At 40.4% G+C, this 19264-nt stretch overlaps 1 protein-coding gene across 19 annotated transcripts in view; it reads right to left on the bottom strand.

Annotated features, from left to right (window-relative positions):
* The window catches only part of PIKFYVE (phosphoinositide kinase, FYVE-type zinc finger containing), a 77026-nt gene that overhangs the window by 43112 nt on the left and 14650 nt on the right, over positions 1-19264 (bottom strand). For 11 of the 19 annotated variants that reach the window (XM_044768279.2, XM_070508492.1, XM_044768277.2 and 8 more), the window contains 6 exons: positions 17703-17792; positions 9080-9218; positions 7622-7779; positions 6316-6427; positions 5224-5371; positions 4524-4691 (listed from right to left, as the gene is read on the bottom strand). In XM_044768279.2, coding sequence (XP_044624214.1) covers positions 4524-4691; positions 5224-5371; positions 6316-6427; positions 7622-7779; positions 9080-9218; positions 17703-17792 — 815 coding nt within the window. Of the gene's footprint in view, positions 1-4512; positions 4692-5223; positions 5372-6315; positions 6428-7621; positions 7780-9079; positions 9219-13102; positions 13272-17702; positions 17793-19264 lie in introns of those variants that run through there. The other 8 variants (XM_044768286.2, XM_044768287.2, XM_070508493.1 and 5 more) reach the window with 5 other exon arrangements.

Genomic DNA, 19264 nt, shown 5'->3' with positions numbered 1-19264 from the left:
AGAAGAGATTTAGTAAGTATTACCTTTAACTTCAATGGAGAGATAAAAACCACTCATTCCCACTTGTACTTTCAGAGGAATGAAAGCCAGAGGCAGGAGAAGGCTATCATTCTTTCTCTCCACTACGAGATCACCAGGACCACCTTTAACCTTCTGGTAATCAGTGCTTACCTTAACTACAATGTAGAAAAAGATGAATTACTGTATTTCAACTTCACAAGAAAAACAGAAACATAATAATTCTTCTTAGTATGCTAAAAACTAACAAGAGAGAACTGTGAAAGCCAGAACATTTATAGGGGATTTATAAAATCCTTAAATTATAGATTCTCAAGGTTGCAAATGACCTAGGAGATCAACCTAATAATAATCACCTTCTTTCTGATGCTCGAACTTTACTACATTCTTACTGAGTAGGCTAAAGGATTCCTTACACTCTTTGTAATCCTTTTAAAACTCTGGATCTAGAGTTCTCATTTCACAGACTGAGAATTAAAAGGAAACAGAAGTCACCAAGCCCACCTAACCTCTCACCCAGGGTAGGCACGGATCCTCAAGAACCCTAAAAGGTGGACTTCAGACACCACTGGACACGGCAGCACACAGGAGCAAATGCTCCCTGCTCCCCTAGAGAACCCAGCTCTCCTTCAGCCACACACACATCACTTCTCTCAGACACTCCAGACGCCTGAGGCAACACCACATAAACTAACAAGAACAGCTTTCTCCACCACAGTCATGGTAAACATTTTAAGCCTCATTACATTATTTTCTGTTTGCATTAAATTTCATCTTGTTAGTCTCAGTCTACTATATAAGAAAATAAAGATCTTTAAATTCCAATTCTCCTATCCAACAAGCTAGCTATTCTTTTCATATTTTAATGATTTGTGAATCTGAAAAATATTAAAAATACTGACCGAAAAAAAATCACTGAACAACAGTGAATATAGACCGACAAAGCCCTATAGCACAACCAAGGAGCATTCCCCTTCCGATTGACGTCAAATTATTAATTACTCTTTCAATATTTGGCACAACCGTTAAAAAGACTACAAATCCATGTATTATATTAACAGTGGCATTACTAAGTTCTTACATTTGCCAAAAACACTAAGCTCTTTATGTGTGTTTTTTACACACAGAGGCTCACAGAGACTTCCGAGCCTGTGCTTTTAACAAGTAAACACAACCACTGCCTATAACACTCTCTAACATACATCAAACACAAAACTGTCCACAAGCTTCTGAGAGACTATCAAACGTCTCTCTAACATCACAGACTACAGTGCCCATCGCAGTCCCCATCAAAGATGGAATGTGGTTGTTTTGGAACAACTTATTTTAGGTAACCAACACTGGGCCCAATCACCACTACTCCCTTTTCCAAATACCACAGTACAGTCTTTCACTAAACTTCCCCACAATTTTGTCAACTTCCAATGTCATATCAAGAACCTATCCTTTAAAAAATTTTAATGCATCTCTAACTACAGTCATTTAAACCCTCTCCTGTTCTCCACAATTCTTCAAAGATGATGAACTCTGTCCCCACAATCTTTCAATAATCTTTCAATAATCTGGCATACAGTTTGCCTGAACTTGGCAAGACTTACTTAAAATAGCAGGTATTCTCTATCTCTTATCTTGCACTTCACTTTCCTCTTAACCATGTGTGTTCTTTCCTGATAAGATTATCTTGACAAAAAAAAGATTATCTTGAGAGAAAAAAACTTCAATTATTATATCAACTTCCCGAAATAACTGGTCTAGTTTCTCTTTCTTTCCTTCTTTTCATCACAATTTTAAAAATCTTTTCTAAGATATCCTTGGCATTTACTCCAACCTTCAGTGCACTCTGGACTTCTGCTATCCTGCCATTTTTCTCAAAAGTGCTGGCCCCCTCTTTCAGATTCATCCTTCTACAATGGTTGCCTCCTACAACTTTAGTGGACCAATCCATCTTTTTAAAGGACTGAGATCAGAGGTTCCAGAGGAATCACGATGATTTTTCAACAGCGGCGCTTCCCCTTCAGTTCTCCTTAGAGACACACTTTGAGGTGATGCTGTGAAAAGTCTTGTTGGAGCCTTCTCTTCCAGCCCTCTCCCAACGCCATGAAGTCAGGCTCCCGAGGTCAATGTCCGACTGCGCCCAGCAGTCCATCTTTTGCTATTATAAGTTCCATGATGACAGGTCACTTTCTTCATGATTTCCAAAACTTCCTTAACTTTCCAAGAGGTGAAATTACCAGCAAGTCAAAAATGTATTTCACACTCTACTCTCAGCAGAACGAAACCATCAAGAAGTGTGTCCAGAGAACAGCTATCCTCTGTCGTGACAGACCCTGCCTCTACCACACCTAACTTATACCACAAAAGCATCACCCAGTACCCTTGAGACCACAGCTGACAGGCTGTTCTCACACGAACATCACCTCTGCTTCACTCTCCCTTCATACTCACCGAGATGTTCTCCACCAATTTCCCAATTTCTATTTTGAGGATTCCCATAAAGATGGGTATCTCACTCATGTTTAATGCAAGTCAAGTCTCCTCTTTTCTGACACTCTCTCTAAATTTCTATTTTTAAATAAGATATACCTTTTTATTACTGTAACTCTTAGACGCCACATCTTTTACCACATCTTGATGATACAGTCACACATCGCTTAAAACAGAGCTGTGCTCTGAGAAATGCGTCGCTAACATCGTAAAGTGTACCAAAGGGGAACAAAATTTACCACCCCAAAATGTGTGTCTTTAACATAAGGACTATTTTAGGCTGATTATTTTTAAGGAACAAAAGACTCAGGAAGTTTTTCTTGTTACCTCTCCTTTAACTATGTAAAATAATTCAGATTAAATAAACTTGTCTCAGGAGGTGAGCTCTCACCTTAGCACCACATGAACTGGGTAGTTGACAGGGAGGAACCCAGAAAAGCCTGTCTGCTGGGCTTCCCTCTGTGTTCTTCTGTTTCTGTGTGGCCAAACCAACCCTTGTTTTCCAAACGTTTGCTCCTTTTCACCTACCTGTGAATTGTCTTCCTTCCATTTGAGTCCCTGACTCTCCCCACCCCCAACACCTTCTTTTGTCTTTAGCTGAGGACGGTATTTAAGCGGAAGGCTTCAGCCATTTGGTGAGTTACTAGGGTTTCCTGGGCTTCGCCCACATATACATGTTATTAAACTTCTGTTTGTTTTTCTCCTGTTAATCTGTCTCATGTCAACTTAATTCTTAGACCAGCCAGAAGAACCTAGAAAGACAGACAAAAATTTCTTCCTCCCCTACAGCACTTACAGAAATCTAGAAGGTAGAGCCTACTGCACACCTAGGCTATACGGTGCTAATCTATGGGAGCACCGTCGAAGGTGCAGTCAGTCATTGACTGAAATGTTATGCAGCTCATGACTGTACCGGCTAATTTAACAATTATGAAAAATTTGTTGTAGAAATGTGAATGTTTCCAATTATGTCAGCATGGATGTTTAAATTCAAAAGTTTCTCTTTTCTGATCATACTTTTAGACTCAAAATAGGGAGTAGCAAAGAATTCCACAAGCATTTCAGATCTAAGTGAGGAGACAATTCAACTTTAGAGAGCTAAATATTAAAAATTCAAACTCCAGGTGAAATCATGGAATAAAATGCTTCATCTTTATAATAATGATTTTTCAGTTACTATAACACAGTGAAATCCCACAATTATTTATTTACTTATGTATTTTTTATTAATGTACTTTCACATAATGGCACTTTAGGGTTAAAATTTAAATTGGCTTTTAATTACATCCAACAAAGTAAATCCCATCATCCATTAAAAAAAGGATTTCATTTTTCATATACTGTTATGTCAGATTTCTGTAATGGTTTACTTTATTTTTCCTTTTATATAGAATGTCTTTTGAATATGGTCATTATTATTTTTGAGTCAGTAGATTAAAGGCTCAAATAAGATAGCTAAAAATAAAGAATGAATACATTTTGTATTAATTAGAGAAGAAAATTCCTTTATAAATATAGCATATACATAATAAGCATTTTAAATTATAGTAGAAAGATGTTTCGGAATCTGTGAATGATTTTCCCCCAATCCAGTTCAAGCATCTGAAAAGGTTTAGTGCAATACCACGCTACTGCATAAGAGCATAAGCAAATAGATTGAAAATGTTAAATGAAGAAAGAGAAATGAATAGAGCAGAACATCCATGTTATAAATGCAAAGAAACGCCACCTTGGAAGTTGCACATTACGCTAAGGGAAGAGCAGTCAAGGGTAGTTCCTTCTAAAGATGACACCCTTTAAACTGGGTGTGGTGGTACTGAGGGAGAAAAGGAGAAATAAAAAGAACCAATCAAAAAAAGTGTAGGGAGGAGGTGCAGGGAAAATGAGAAAGGGTGGAACAAAATCCACCCGAGCTGCCCTCAGCCATGGGGGAGAGAGGAAGCCGGAAGGACTGGCGGGCAGGAGACCGAGGCCAGCTCTGCAGCCTTGTGCTTGGACTCTGGATGGTGACTACCTCCTACCTTTTTGGTCAGCAGGGTGAGGGGGCACGTGTGGGTACTTGGAGGGCTTCTTGATGTGGAAGTTCACGTTGTCCAACTCCACGTTCAGGCTGATGGAGGCGGCTGAGTCACTGTCCACTGTGGACTGGAAACTGCTGACTGACGTGCGCTTGCTAGGACTGGCAGAGTCTTTTAGTGTTGGGGAGGGGAAAGAAATATAGGGAGAGGAGGGGAGTAAAAATGGGTTTCATCAGGGTATTGGAGGAAAGGAAAAAACTGTTTTTTTAATATACAAGCCCAATGTGCAATACCAAAATGGATACAGTATTTTCATGTACTTCTGTGTAGACTTGAAGTTTGAACAAGTTAAATATAAAATGAATTTTTAAAATGAAGAAATATCTTGGAGGTTCTGCAGAGATAAAGTCTGATACGCAGTGGAGAGGTGAGGAAGTTGTCTGCTGCGTTATTAGCTCAGTTATTTTTAAGCTGCTGCAAACTAGAGACCACAGCAAAATGTGAGAATACCAGTAGCCTAACAAGTTGGTTTTTTAAGAAAATACTGTATCTAGGACAAGGATTGCTATCAGATGTTTACATTTAGTTGGAAGCCATAAAGTTTAAAGTAGGATTGTTGCAACTAAACAAATAGAAGTCTCATTTTATCATATGTACACAGCAACGGTTCATAAAAACTAAAATGTTAGAAAGCTAAACTCACTAGTCAAATTATCGTCACCTTCTTCAGCAATCTGCTCTGTGTCGCTGTCATCAAACTTTATGTCTTTAAACCATGATGGCTCCGAGTGTCCTTCCACAGAGTTCACGGAGTCACTGTCCGGAGAAGGGGTCTCAGAAAAGTCTGTACTCTGAAAGGATCAAGACAGGATCTCAACAATTGACCCTCAATGGGAACCATGTTGAAGCTGTCACACTACAAACAGATTCTAGTCCAATATTTCTACAAAGCTAACTACTGAATAAATTTATATAAAAATAAGCAAGTTAATAGAAACTAAGTAGTAAACTGGTATCATGAGGACAATTCCACTCCTAAAATTATAATTTTCATTAACCAGTAGGCTTAGGGAGCATATTATGGTTAAAATTAATATACAGATTTTTACAGGGTTTTATTTCCTCTTTGGTCCTGCGAGTGAAGGTGGCAGAGGATTTACTCTAAGTCTGCACGAAGGCAAGGACACCTCCTGGGAAACCACCACTAGATGCGGACAGACGACCCACACCAGGCTTTCGGGTCCTTCACCTTTTCTCACACTGAGTCTCCAGTTTTAGTTCATAAAGATGTTACCATTACATGTATCAAATTAACATAAACCAAAAGTGAAAGGATATCTTTTTTTAAAGTTCTCTCTCTAAATAATTTTCACTTCCCTAATTAAAGTAATAAAATAGAATACTCATCATTTTACCATTGCTATATCATTTAACACTGATAAAGAGTCAAAATCTATTTCAACAGTGACATTCAATTTTTCATTTTGTTATGTATATTCCCTCTTAGTCCTAAAAACAGAGACAAAGCAAAACTGAAAACCACTGATGTTAAATGACAAGCAGCTACAAGACCACAGGCCAAGGTTAAGAACAGCCACACCAACTGCATTTTTTTATTCCAACAGGTTTTTCATCATCGCTATACACCAAGTAAAAACGTTTTAACCTTACTCAAACAGTACAGAAAACATGCTAGAAAAGTATATCTTTGGGTAATTCAACTACTTCTTGTTCCCGCTGCAAACAGACGTCACAGCGCCTGCCATCGCCGGTGAGCAGTGACGCCAGGCACTACCTGCAGGGGTCTGTAGAGCGCGTACTCATCCCTGAAGAGCTGGTCATGGTGGCTCACGCAGTCCAGCCACCGTCCGTCCACCATCGCTTGTCCAATTGCTACAGCTTGTGCCCTGAATCAGATCCAACAGAAATGAAACTTTAAAGTCAGTCAGAACAATTTTGCAGACAGAAAATGAGACACAAGCTGAAGTTTTTCCCATTCTAGTCAGTTGGAATTTCAAATAGTCCTTGGATAGGTTAGGGATAATGCAACAGAGACGTGAAGCTAAATTAAAAGATTCTTCCAGGTCCCACAGTCAAGGAGAACCTACTGGCAAGGCAGTCCTGAGGAAACCTAACTCTAATGACAAGACGCTTTATCAGGTACTCGACACACGTGTAGTCCGCCCGTGTGCTTACTGGAGGGGTGGAAGCTGCTGAGGAGTACAGTGCCTGCCCTCAAGGAAGTGACAGTCTCCATGAGGAGTCGGTACCAACCAGCACACACACGGGTATAAAACATGCGTGCACATGACATGAAACAGACACTTACTAACACACTGCATTCATAAAGAATTTCACAATTTATAAAGCACTTTAGCCCATATTCCTTCATTTCATCCTCATGGCTTCTTCACAGGACCATATAGTTCCCTCATGCTGGAACCAAGAGGTCCAAGTCTCAGAGCTTGAATAACTTGACTAAAAGCACAAAGCCAAAAAGAGATATAGCCAAACTGGAACCCAGGGCTTCATGGCTTCAAGCCGTTTCTCCCTCTTCCTACATACTTATTTCTTCCCATGAGGGAGGAGTAGCTAATCTAAGCACACAGAAAAGCCAGGGGACACATTACCTTGAAAGGCAACAGGATCTGTGTGTCTCCTTTCTACAAACGATTCATGAGGCAGGCTAGGACGCCGGGTGGCTCATGCCCCCAACTCCCCAGACAGGCTGCAATGCGCAGAAAAGGAGGGCAGCAGCGGAGCCCACTGTGGTCTCGGGCTCCCACTGCACTCCCCAGGCCTGCCTAACTAGAGAGCTCTGTGTTCTGGGAATTACCACACAGTTTCCTTTAATAAATAAGGTATATTATTTAATAAATAATAAATAAATAAACCGTGACCCCATCTGGCTCCTTGCATCTATTCTCCACTGGTTAAAACCCAGAAGGAGGAGGGTTGAGTAATTAGTACCCCAAATACCAAATGCAGAAAACAAACAGCACCCTATTCACAAAGAAATATGCTCCCCTTATGTCTACAATGACGCATCCTCATTAAAAATAAAGTAACAACACCCAACAGTCTTTCTAAGATCACACTACCTTGTGGCAATGTGCCCATTTCGGATTAGCCAGTTGACTAACTCCTTCCCTACGATGCAGTTGGGATGTGTCCTCAGCCAGTAGCGGTGATCCTGAAACTCCATTCCACTACTGTGATGGCAGATTTTCTTCCACAGGTCTTTTAACTGGACGCTGTCCTGAAAGTACATTATGAGCAAGTAACTACTCCTGGGAAGGGTGCCATGTACTCTCAGATTATTTCCTGTGGTTTTTACATTCATAAAAGGAAATTCCATTCAGATGCCTTTCTTGTATCTCAGTTACATGATTTAACAGAAATGACATGTGCATGGGCAACAGCTTGAACTCAGCTCACTAATTCCAAATGTAACTTTTCCTCTTGAAAACCAACTATCCCAAATAATTTTTTCAGTCAATGGCACATATCATCAGTCTCTTAGGTGCCTAAGTACAAAGTTTCACACTCCCGTTTGGAGAGGGGCAAGGGAGAGAGCAGTCACCACACTAATCTACCGGAACTGCTTCTGTTGGCCTTCGCTCCACCAGGCTCCCACCCTTCTCACCCAGATGCAACCGCCTGGTGCCTCCTCCTAGAGAAATGCCTTCAGTGGGTCACTCCCTGCTCAAAAAACCTTCCAACGTTACTCAGCGCCTGCAGGTTCAAATCTAAGCTTGTAGAGACTGAATTCACACCTTCCACAAGGTAGCCCCAAATACCTTTCCAATCTCAATGCCCACAGAGTCCAACTTAATCTCCCCCCAACCGTTCCAGTTAATAAATCCTGCCCGGGTCCATGGAAAGCGGCACACTTCTTCTTGCCTCTCTGCCTGTCCTAAGACCTGCTGTCCTCACTGCTGGCCCAAATCTGCTCCATCCTCCAATGTCCAGCTCAGGCCTCTCAGCATAGAGCCTTCCGGCTCCCTCACCACTAATGACATTTCTATTTTATTATTAAAGTTTCACTTCTTTTACTATTAAGGCCCTGCCCACCGACCTCATTTCTGCCTTGTGAGTCGTAAGCTTGGGGACAGAAGCTGTATCTTCCACTTCTTTGAGTCACTCTTGGGATTGAACATGGTATTTTACACATAAACTCAATAAACAACTGATTACTGTCTCATATAAACATATAGTATTAAATGTCTCAAAAGTATTCTGCATGTATAAGAAACATGCTTCAAAGTTTAAACAGCAATCTGGGACCTAACCCAAAGTTAAGCTCTCCTCTTATGGAGGCACCTGAATTCTGATCTTGCCAGATGAAAGCTGTCAAGAAAACATTAAAACAATACATGAGCATGGAATGCCTGACCAATTTCTCAGGTGATCCTAATAAAAACTTAAGCTAATTATTTCCTCTATTAATTTATATGCTAACTGGTTATTTCACCTGTGTGTTTCTTAAAAAAAAATCAGTACGCTGAACATTCTTTATGCTCAAAACTGGCAATGGGTCAAAGACACTGGACCAGTACCAGAAGAATTTTGCGTTCATCCTCTGTGGTCTCTGTCCTCACGTACGTTCGGTTGGCCTGGGGACTGACAGATGTCTCATATGAAGGTACCAGGGGAGAACCAGATCGATCCAGTGAGAGGTTGGTAATGCTGGCTGACCTGGAAATAAAAACAAAAAGTGAAAAGACAGTCATAAATTCTTCATCAGTAAACAGAATTACATTGAGAATTCATTTTTAAATAAATGCTTACTTGCCAATGTTAAGGGTACTTTTAAAAGAAGTTACAATGGTTATGTATGATACTATCCCTAGGGGAAGCTGGGAGAAGACTATCCAGAAATTCTCTGTACTATATGCCCAACTTCTATGTTACTCTAAAATTATTTTAGAGGCCGGCCCGGTGGCACAGCAGTTAAGTGTGCATGTTCCGCTTCAGCAGCCCGGGCTTTGCCAGCTCAGATCCCGGGTACGGACATGGCACCACTTGAGAAGCCAGGCTGTGGCAGGCATCCTACATATAAAGTAGAGGAAGATGGGCATGGATGTTAGCTCAGGGCCAGCCTTCCTCAGCAAAAAGAGGAGGATTGGTGGCAGATGTTAGCTCAGGGCTAATCTTCCTCAAAATAAATAAATAAATAAATAAAATTATTTCAAAATATGTTTAAAAGAAAGCTGTTACAGAAAGATTATAGGAAAACAACTACAGATGTAGTTCGTATATCAGTAATATTTCAAAGGAAATAGATAAAAACTCTTCCAGTTAAAATGATGAAAATTAGGGTGTGCTTTTTTAGTTGACAAATATAAGGAATCACAGACAATGCAGAAATAATCTTACAAATCAGTGACGGGAAACCATGGCCCACAGGCCAGACAGTGTTTACATAACCAGTGGATGAACAATGCTTTTGTTAGCTAAACACCTATATGTTCTGGTGATGGGAAACACCAACTTTGACCCCAACTAAGTAAAATGTTATTGCCCCAAAAAAGAACTCCTTCCTTCTCATTAGATCTATATTAAAAATATTGTCCTCTATTATTATAATATTTTGAATTTAATCAATAAAAAAATTAGCAGAAATTCGTTTCCTCTCTTGTTATATAAGTAGTGGCATAATATCCTTAATTTGCCTCTTGGTACAGTTGCCAGATAATAATTTGTAAGGGGAATATCAATAGCACCAAGCAAGCTTTTATTTTCAAAAAAATTTTAGCTATAAATTTAGTTAGCTTCTACTTAGAAAAAATGAAACCCAACTTTAGCTTTTATATAAAGGATAAATAGCAGAAGCATCTGTGACATGTTAGCTACTACACAACCCACTCAGTAGGGCCATGTATGTATGATTTAATCCACACAGCATCCAATGGAGCAGGCACTGCCAAGTCCATTCTACAGATAAAGAAATCAAGAATCAGAGACGAAGTACCTTGTCTAAGGCAATTCAGCTAATAAATAACAGGGCTGCCATTCAAAATCAGGTCTCAACTGAAAACTACGCTCTCGCCAGCATAAAGATAAAGATACTTCTAGAATAATTTATGAAATTATTCACACGTTTGTAACAGGTTTAGTGGAGTCATTCTTAATAGTTAACGAGAAACCACCAATATGAAATAAATATAGTCTATAAGCAAGAGTTTTTAAATAACCAGTTATTCATTTCTTGGCATATTCTTTCAGTGAAAAGTTGCCAGTATATCTTATTCAACTAGTTAAAGTCTCTTTTCCAATGTGTATTTGCATTATCCATGCAGTGTGCTTCTCTAACATTCTAAGCACCCCTGCACATATTCTGATACAGTGGACACAAGTCAAAGAACTTCAGTCAATTTTGTTGTCCATGTTGTAATAAGTAGTCAAGAGTGGTAAGAATGTTGACCAAAATTTTATTTAAAGCTAGTACTCAAAGAGGAAATTATATCTTTCCTAAAGACTCAAGTTCATCTGAGCATTCATTCAAAGCACACCGAGATGCACTGTGAATGCACACAGCCATCTCCGAATTGGTGCACATGCCAACGGGACTCCTGCCACTGTCCCATCCTTTAGAAAATGTCTCTTGACTCCACATCCGTTTGCTGCATTTCCCTTCTTCACTTTACAGCAAAACTTCTGTCTCCACTTCTCCTTCCATTCTCTCTTGAACCCTGAACACCCACTGAAATTGCCTATTCAGATTACCAATGTTATTGTTATGGCTGGTGGTCAGTTCTCGCTCCTCTTCTTACTGGCCACATCAGCAGGTAACTCCCCCCTCCTTGAAAGACTTTCCTCAATTGGCTACCAAGACAACACACTCTCCTGGGCTTCCTCTCACCTCATCACTTGTCTCTCCTTCTCAGTCTCCTTTTCTGGTTCCTCTTTATTTCCTCACTTGCCCCAGTCACTCTTCTGATCTCCACCCAGGTTCATAGCTTTAAATACCATCCACATGATGACAACACCCAGGTTTCCAACTCCAGCTTGTACCTCTCTCCTGAACTCCACACCCATATATCCAACTGTCTAAATGACACCTCACTTGATGTAAGAAGGTATCTCAAATTCAACACGAACAAAATCAAACTGTTCCTCCCACCCTTCTCCACCTCAATCAATGGCAATTCCATCCTTCCAATGTTCGGGCCAAAAACCTGAGTCATCTTTCACATTCCATTGGTTAGCATATCCTGTTAGCTCTACAATCAAAACATATCCAGCATCTGACCACTTCTCATCCACCCCACTTCTACTGCTCTGATTTAAGTCACTTCTCTTGCCCGGATTCTTGCACCAGCTTTTTTTTTTTTTTTTTTCCAAGGAAGACTAGCCCTGAGCTAACATCTGCCAATCCTCCTCTTTTCTTTCTGCTGAGGAAGACTGGCCCTGAGCTAACATCTGTGCCCATCTTCCCCCACTTTATATGTGGGACACCTACCGTAGCATGGCTTGCCAAGTGGTGCCATGTCCGCACCCAGGATTCGAACTGACGGACCCCGGGCTGCCAAAGTGGAATGTGCGCACTTAACCACTGGGCCAGCCCCTTGCAACAGCTTTCTAAATGAGTATCACAGGAAAATCCCCTCAGGCTTTTGGCAGGAAGAGGGGTAAATGAACTATTTTGAAACAGCCAGAGCATTCTCTTCCTAATACGTCTGCCCTCAAGAGCAACTATTTACAGAGCCTAACCAGCTGGGGTTATATCACAAACTAACCTCCTGGTGGAGGAGAATACCCAACTCCAACTGCTGCCTTCCATGGAGGAAGGGAAATACACAAGCCCAGTGCCCTCCAGCCATCCTGTCCCACCTGAGACGGAAGTACTGAGAGATACTTGTCAAGGTCACAGAGGTGCAGGCTCACTAGAGACTGAGATTTGACCACAGGATGAAGGGCTGCCCCTCCCTCCACACCTCACCACTGCATTCCTAAAGGCACATGTGCCACAGCTCCTTCCATCAGTACATCACGTCCCCATCAACCAAAAACACAAGCAATACTGAAAGGCAAAAACATAGTCTGAAGAGAATGAACAAGTATCAGAACTAGAGTCAGATACAGCAAGACTGTTGGAATTATCACACCAGGGATTTATAAAAATTATGACTGATATGCTAAGGGCTTTAACAGAAAAAATAGACAACATACAAGACCAGAGAGAGAATGTAAGCAGACAGACAGATGAAAACTCTAAGAATCAAAATGAAATGCTAGAGACCAAAAATACTGTAACAGAAATGACAAACACCTCTGACAGGCTCATCCCCAAGCCCAGATGGGCTCACCGGTGAATTCTATCAAACATTTAAGGACGGAATTATACCAAGTCTCTACAATCTCTTTCAAAAGATAAACGCAGAGGGAATACTTTCTACCTCATTCTTACAAGGTCAGCATCACCCTAATACTAAAACCAGACAGAGACATTACAAGAAAACAAAACTAGAGACCAACATCTCTCATAAACACAGATGGAAAACTCCTCAACAAAATTTTAGCAATCCAATCCAACAACGTATAAAAATAATTATACACCAAAACCAAGTGGGATTTACCCCAGGTATGAAAGGCTGGTTTAAGATTTGAAAATTGGGGCCAGCTCGGTGGCACAGCGGTTAAGTTCGCACACTCCACTTCTCGGCGGCCCGGGGTTCACCGGTTCGGATCCCACGTGCAGACATGGCACTGCTTGGCAAAAGCCATGCTGTGGTAGGCGTCCCATATATAAAATGGACGAAGTTGGGCACAGATGTTAGCTCAGGGCCAGTCTTCCTCAGCAAAAGAGGATTGGCAGTAGTTAGCTCAGGGCTAATCTTCCTCAAAAAAAAAAAAAAAGATTTGAAAATCAATTAATGTAATCCATCACACCAACGGGCTACGGAAGAAAAATTACATGATCGTATCAAGAGATGCAGAAAAAGCATTTGACAAAATCCAACAACCATCATGATAAAAACTCTCAGTAAATTAGGATTAGAGGGGAACTTCCTGAACTTGATAAAGAACATCTACAAAAAACCTACAACTAACCTAATGCTTGATGAGAAACTCAAAGCTTTCCCACTAAGATCAGGAATATGCAAGGATGTCCCATCTCACCACTGCCTTTCAACATTATACCAGAAGTTCTAGCTAATGCAGCAAGGCAAGAAAAGGAAACAAAAGGGATACAGATGGGGCAGGAAGAAATAAAACTGTCTTTGTTTGCAGATGGCATGATCACCTACATAAAAATTCCAAAGAATTGACAAAAAAAAAAACTTGCTAGAACTAATAAGCAATTATAGCAAGGTTGCAGGATACAAAGTTAATGTACAAAAGGCAATCACTTTCCTATATACCAGCAATGAACAACTTAAATTTAAAATTGAAACACATTACCATTTACATTATCATCCAAAAAACTGAAATACTTAGGCATAAATCTAACAGAGTATGTATAAGATCTATATGAGGAAACTACAAAACTCTGATCAAAGATATCAAAGAAAAACTAAATAAATGGAGAGATATTTCACATTCATGGATAGCAAGATGCAACAGTGTCAAGGTGTCAGTTCTTCCCAAATTGATCTATAGATTCAACACAATCCCAATCAAAATCCCAGCAAGTTATTTTGTGGATACTGACAAATTGATTCTAAAGTTTATATGGAGAAGCAAAAGCCCTAGAATAGCCAACACAATATTGAAGGAGAGAACAAAGTCAGAGAACCGAGACAACCCAACTTTAAGACATACAATGAAGCTACAGTAACCAAGACAGTGTGGTACTGGGGAAAGAAGAGACAAACAATCAATGGAAGAGAACAGAAAGCCCAGAAAGAGACCCACATAAACATAATCAAACGATCTTTGACAAAGGAGCACAGACAATACAATGGAGCAAAGACAGTCTTTTCAACAAACAGTGCCGAAACAATTGGACATCCACATGCAAAAAAGTGAATCTAGACACAGACTTTGCACTCTTCATAAAAAAATAACTCAAATGGATCACAGACCTAAATGTAAAACATAAAACTCTAAAACTCCCAGAAGACAACACAGGAGAAAATCTCAATAACCTTGTACGATGACTTTTTAGATACAGCATCAAAGACACAATGCATGAAAGAACTAATTGATAAGCTGCAATTCTTTAAAATTAAAAATTTCTGCTCCGTGAAAGACAGTATCAAGAGAATTACAAGACAAGCCACACACCGGGAGAAAATATTTGCAAAAGACACATCTGGTAAAGGACTTACCCAAAACATACAAAGAACTCTTAAAACTCAACAGTAAGAAAGCAAACAGGGCCAGCCCAGTGGCGCAGCAATTAAGTGCACAGGTTCCACTTCTTGGCGGCCCGGGGTTCACCAGTTCAGATCCCGGGTGCGGACACGGCACCGCTTGGCACGCCATGCTGTGGTAGGCGTCCCACATATAAAGTAGAGGAAGATGGGCACGGATGTTAGCTCAGGGCCAGGCTTCCTCAGCAAAAAGAGGAGGACTGGCAGTAGTTAGCTCAGGGCTAATCTTCCTCAAAAAAAAAAACAAACAAAAAAAAGAAAGCAAACAGCCTGATTTTAAAAAGAGCCAAAATCTAAACAGACGTCTCACCAAAGAAGATATATAGATGGCAAGGAAGCAAAGGAAAAGATGTTTGAAATCAAATGTCATTAGGGAACTGAAAATTAAAACAACGAGATACCACTATACATCTACGAGAATGGCCAAAATCCAGATCATTGACAACACCAAATGCTGATGAGGATGTGGAACAAGAGGAACTCATTCCTTGCTGGTGGGAATGCAAAATGGTACAGCCACTTTGGAAGACAGTCTGGTGGTTTCTTACAAAACTAAACACACTCTTAACCATACGATCCAGTAGTCACCCTCCTTAGTACTTACTCATATGAACTGCAAACATGTCTACAGGAAAACTTGCACATATGTTTCTAGCAGCCTTATTCTAACTGCCAAAACTTGGAAGCAATCCAGATGTACTTCAGAAGAGGAGTAGATAAATAAACTGTGGCACATCCAGACAAGGGAATAGTATTCAGTGCTAAAAAGAAGGGAGCTATCAAGCCAGAACAGACATGGAGAAAACTGAGATGCATATTACCAAGTGAAAGACACCAACCAGAAAAGGTCATATATGGTACAATTCCAACTATGACATTCTGGAAAAGGCAAACCATGGAGACTGTAAGATGATCAATGGTTGCCATGCATTGGGGGGGAGAGAGGGATTAATAAGCAGAGCACAGAGGCTTATTAAGGTGGTGAAACAACTCTGTACTGTACTACTATGGTGAATACGTGTCATCCAATTACTCAAACCCATAGAATGTGCACCACCAAGAGTGAACCCTGATATAAACTATGAGCTTTGGGTGACAATGATGTTTCAGTGCAGTTCATCAACTGTAACAAACATACCTCTCTGGTACAGGGATGCTGATAGAGGGAGGAGTGTGGGGGGGAGGGTGGATACATGAAAAATCTCTGTACTTTCTGCTCAATTTTGCTATGCACCTAAAAGTGCACTACAAAATGAAGTTTATTAATTTTTTTAAAAAAAGGAAAGGATGATGATGTCTGTAACTTACTCTCAAATGGTTCAGGAAAAAAAGTGCTAAATAAAAAGTTATGAAGCAAGTGGGCAAAATGTAAATTAGTGAAAATTTATTTTACTATTCTTGCAAATTTTTTGCAAGCTGGAAATTTTTTCAAAATAATTAAAAATTTTGAAACATAAAAAAAAGTAAAACTCTCCAATAGCTTCCCATCTCACTCCAAGTAAATGACAAAGTCCTTAGAATTAAGTGTGAGAAGGCTCCACTCCAAGCGCCTGGCCCTGTCACCCCGGGCCAGGTGTGTCCCCTCTCAGGAATCTCTGTTCCCCGTTCCTTGCTAAACCCTTCCACATGATGTCCACATAGCCCATCCCCTCACACCCTTCAGGTCTTTGCTCAAACAATGCTTCTCAGTAAGGTCTGTTTGACGTTCCAGTCTCCACCCCTGTTCCTTACGGTTCCTTATACTTTAAGTTTCTGTCTGTCTGATTCACTGCTGTACTCAAAGTAGCTAGTCTGTAGGTACTTAATAATTACTTGTCTAAAGAATAAACTGAAAGTACATTAAACCACGGTGGTTCAGATGTCTAGTTCTTCAGGTTTACCACCGCTCATTCACCACATACGGATGTAGCAATGAAAGCATGTTCAGTGGGATGTGTAAACGTCAGTAAGAGTCAAGTAAGGTGAAAAGGGAGAAGGAAGTGTGCAGGTATAGAATGATTATTTCAAGAAATACTATTTTCAAGGAAGTTGGGCTGAGAAGAAATTGGGAACATAGGTAAGCAGAGGTGAAACAAAAAGGAGGGGTTTGTGTTTGTTTTTTTTTAAGTCTGCTTTTTGGTGAGGAAGATTGGCTCTGAGCTAACACCTGTTGCCAAGTTTCCTTTTTTTCCTCCCCAAAGCCCCAGTATATAGTTGCGTATCCTAGCTATTAAGTCATTCTAGTTCTTCTATGTGGGAGTGGGATGCTGCCAAAGCATGGCTTGATGAGCTGTGTTTAGGTCCGAGCCCAGGATTCAAACTGGCGAATCCCAGGCCACAGGAGCAGTGTACCACTCAGCCATGGGGCCGGCCCCTGTGTGTTTGCTTTTAACAGGTGACCCATGTTTGTTTAAATACTGATAGTACGGAGACAGCAGAGAGAGGCCGAGGATATATAACATCAATAGGGTAACTGACAAAAATTGGAATGGGATGGGATCCAGAATACAAATAGAGAATCCAAGGTAGAAAAGAGAAAAAGGGTAAGCTAGAAATGTAATCAGGTGGGTAAGTGGTGGTAAGAGCTAAGGACGTCCCCATCTGTTGTCTCCTCTTTGCTATGGGACAGAAAGTGGGGTCACTGCTAAGCTGCAAGCGAGCAGAGGGTGAAGGTTCCAAATGTGCAGCCAGCGGAGAAGAGACAGAGGGACTGAGAGAATGCAAGCAACGGCCGACTGCAGGAGGAAGTGCGAGTTTAATCCAGCCTTCAGAGCTAAGCCAGTGCTCAACAATCAATCCCACCCACTTCTCTCTGTTCTTCTCCACACTATGAAAAAAAGAAAAATCAGACACACGAGAGAGTTTCCACTGGGCAGTTTACCTATTTCGAGCAGGAGATTTCCCAGCGTCCTCTTGAACAGATACAAGTCTTGTTGAAAGAGCAGTATTTGAGGAGTCTGGATGAATCAAACTATAAAGAAAATAGGAAAATACTGGGGTGATTTGGGACAGTTACAAGCAAATCCTATTTCAAAGAAGTGCTTTAACATTTAAAAGCAGATTATTTTTCCCTGCAATGAGATTATGGGTCACTTTTACTTTCTTTCTCTAGTTAAGGTAGAAATAGGATGGTTTTTATCTTAAGTATATCAAACGCTAAAAGACTGATACAGAGTTTACTAAATACGTGGAATGCCAATAAAATAGTAAAATTGGTTAAATGAGTGACTTACAGAACTCCTTCTCACATCATATATACAAGACTGAAGTGATTTGGGGGGAAAATCCTGAGTTCAAACATTTCACTCTCAGTCCCCATAACTCACTGGAATAGCACCACAGAGTCAGGCAAACTGGGGCCCAAGTGCAGACTCTCTGCCTCTTACTAGCTGTGTGCCCCTGGGCACAGTACTTAATCCCTCTGAGCCAGCATCCACATTTGTCAAAAGGAGAAAGCAGAGCCTCCTGCAGAAATATGACGACTAAAAGAGAATGGACATTAAACAACTAGCACAGAACCTAGAATTGTTCTGCCTTTGACATCTAACCTACATCTCTCAGAAAGCTTTCAAACCTGGTTTGTCTGACTAAATCACACTGGCCAGTTCTGGGCTCATACAACAGGGCCAGGCACAACTAAAAGGCATTGCTAACTAAAGTAAGCAAAAACTGAGGAATGTACTTTTTTGTTTGTTTTACTAAATGTAGAATCAGTCTCTAAAATTTATAAAATATATGTAAGGTATAAAGAATGACGATGCCACAAACACCAATGCACCCATCGAGCCATTTAAAAAGAACATGACCACTGACTTCAGAGTGCCTGTGCTGCCCGCCCAATTCCACTCTCCTCCCTGCCCTCAAGGGAGACGCTCCTGTCCATTTTATATCCATTTAAGTTCACCATGCTTGCACCCCAGGCAGTGTACTTGTTCTGTATACTTTTGAACTTTATATATACATAGAATAATCACTGGATATACTCCACATTATGTCCCTGAGATTCAAACATGTTGAATGGAGCTGTAATTCATCCATTTTTTACTTCTATTTAAATTCACGGTTATATACTAACTCCTCACTCCCGTAAGGGGAAACTGGGAAAATATTTTTCAGAAAGATGTTAGTTAAAACTCTAAGCACTTTAACATGGCTAGATTTGGTATTACACATAAGAAAATTATCAACCTATAGAAAACAATCAAAAACTGATGAACTTAGGATTCTAATTCAACCAATCTAGGTAACTTCCAAGAACGAGTTAGTATCATTCTCCACCAGCAGGCAGTGAAGCACATTTAGACACATGGAAAAACATGAAATCTTCCTTGGGAAGGAAAAAAAACCCAATTTCATTTACAAATATTATGAATACAAATCTTAAGAGCATCCTCCTTCTCAAGGCTACATTAGAAATTATTAATCTCAATAATTTCTGATGCC

This window comes from Equus asinus, chromosome 4 (genome assembly GCF_041296235.1).
Source record: "Equus asinus isolate D_3611 breed Donkey chromosome 4, EquAss-T2T_v2, whole genome shotgun sequence".
Taxonomy (NCBI): domain Eukaryota; kingdom Metazoa; phylum Chordata; class Mammalia; order Perissodactyla; family Equidae; genus Equus; species Equus asinus.
Note: the sequence above shows the minus strand (reverse complement) of the source record. Positions and strands in the feature narration are given on the sequence as shown.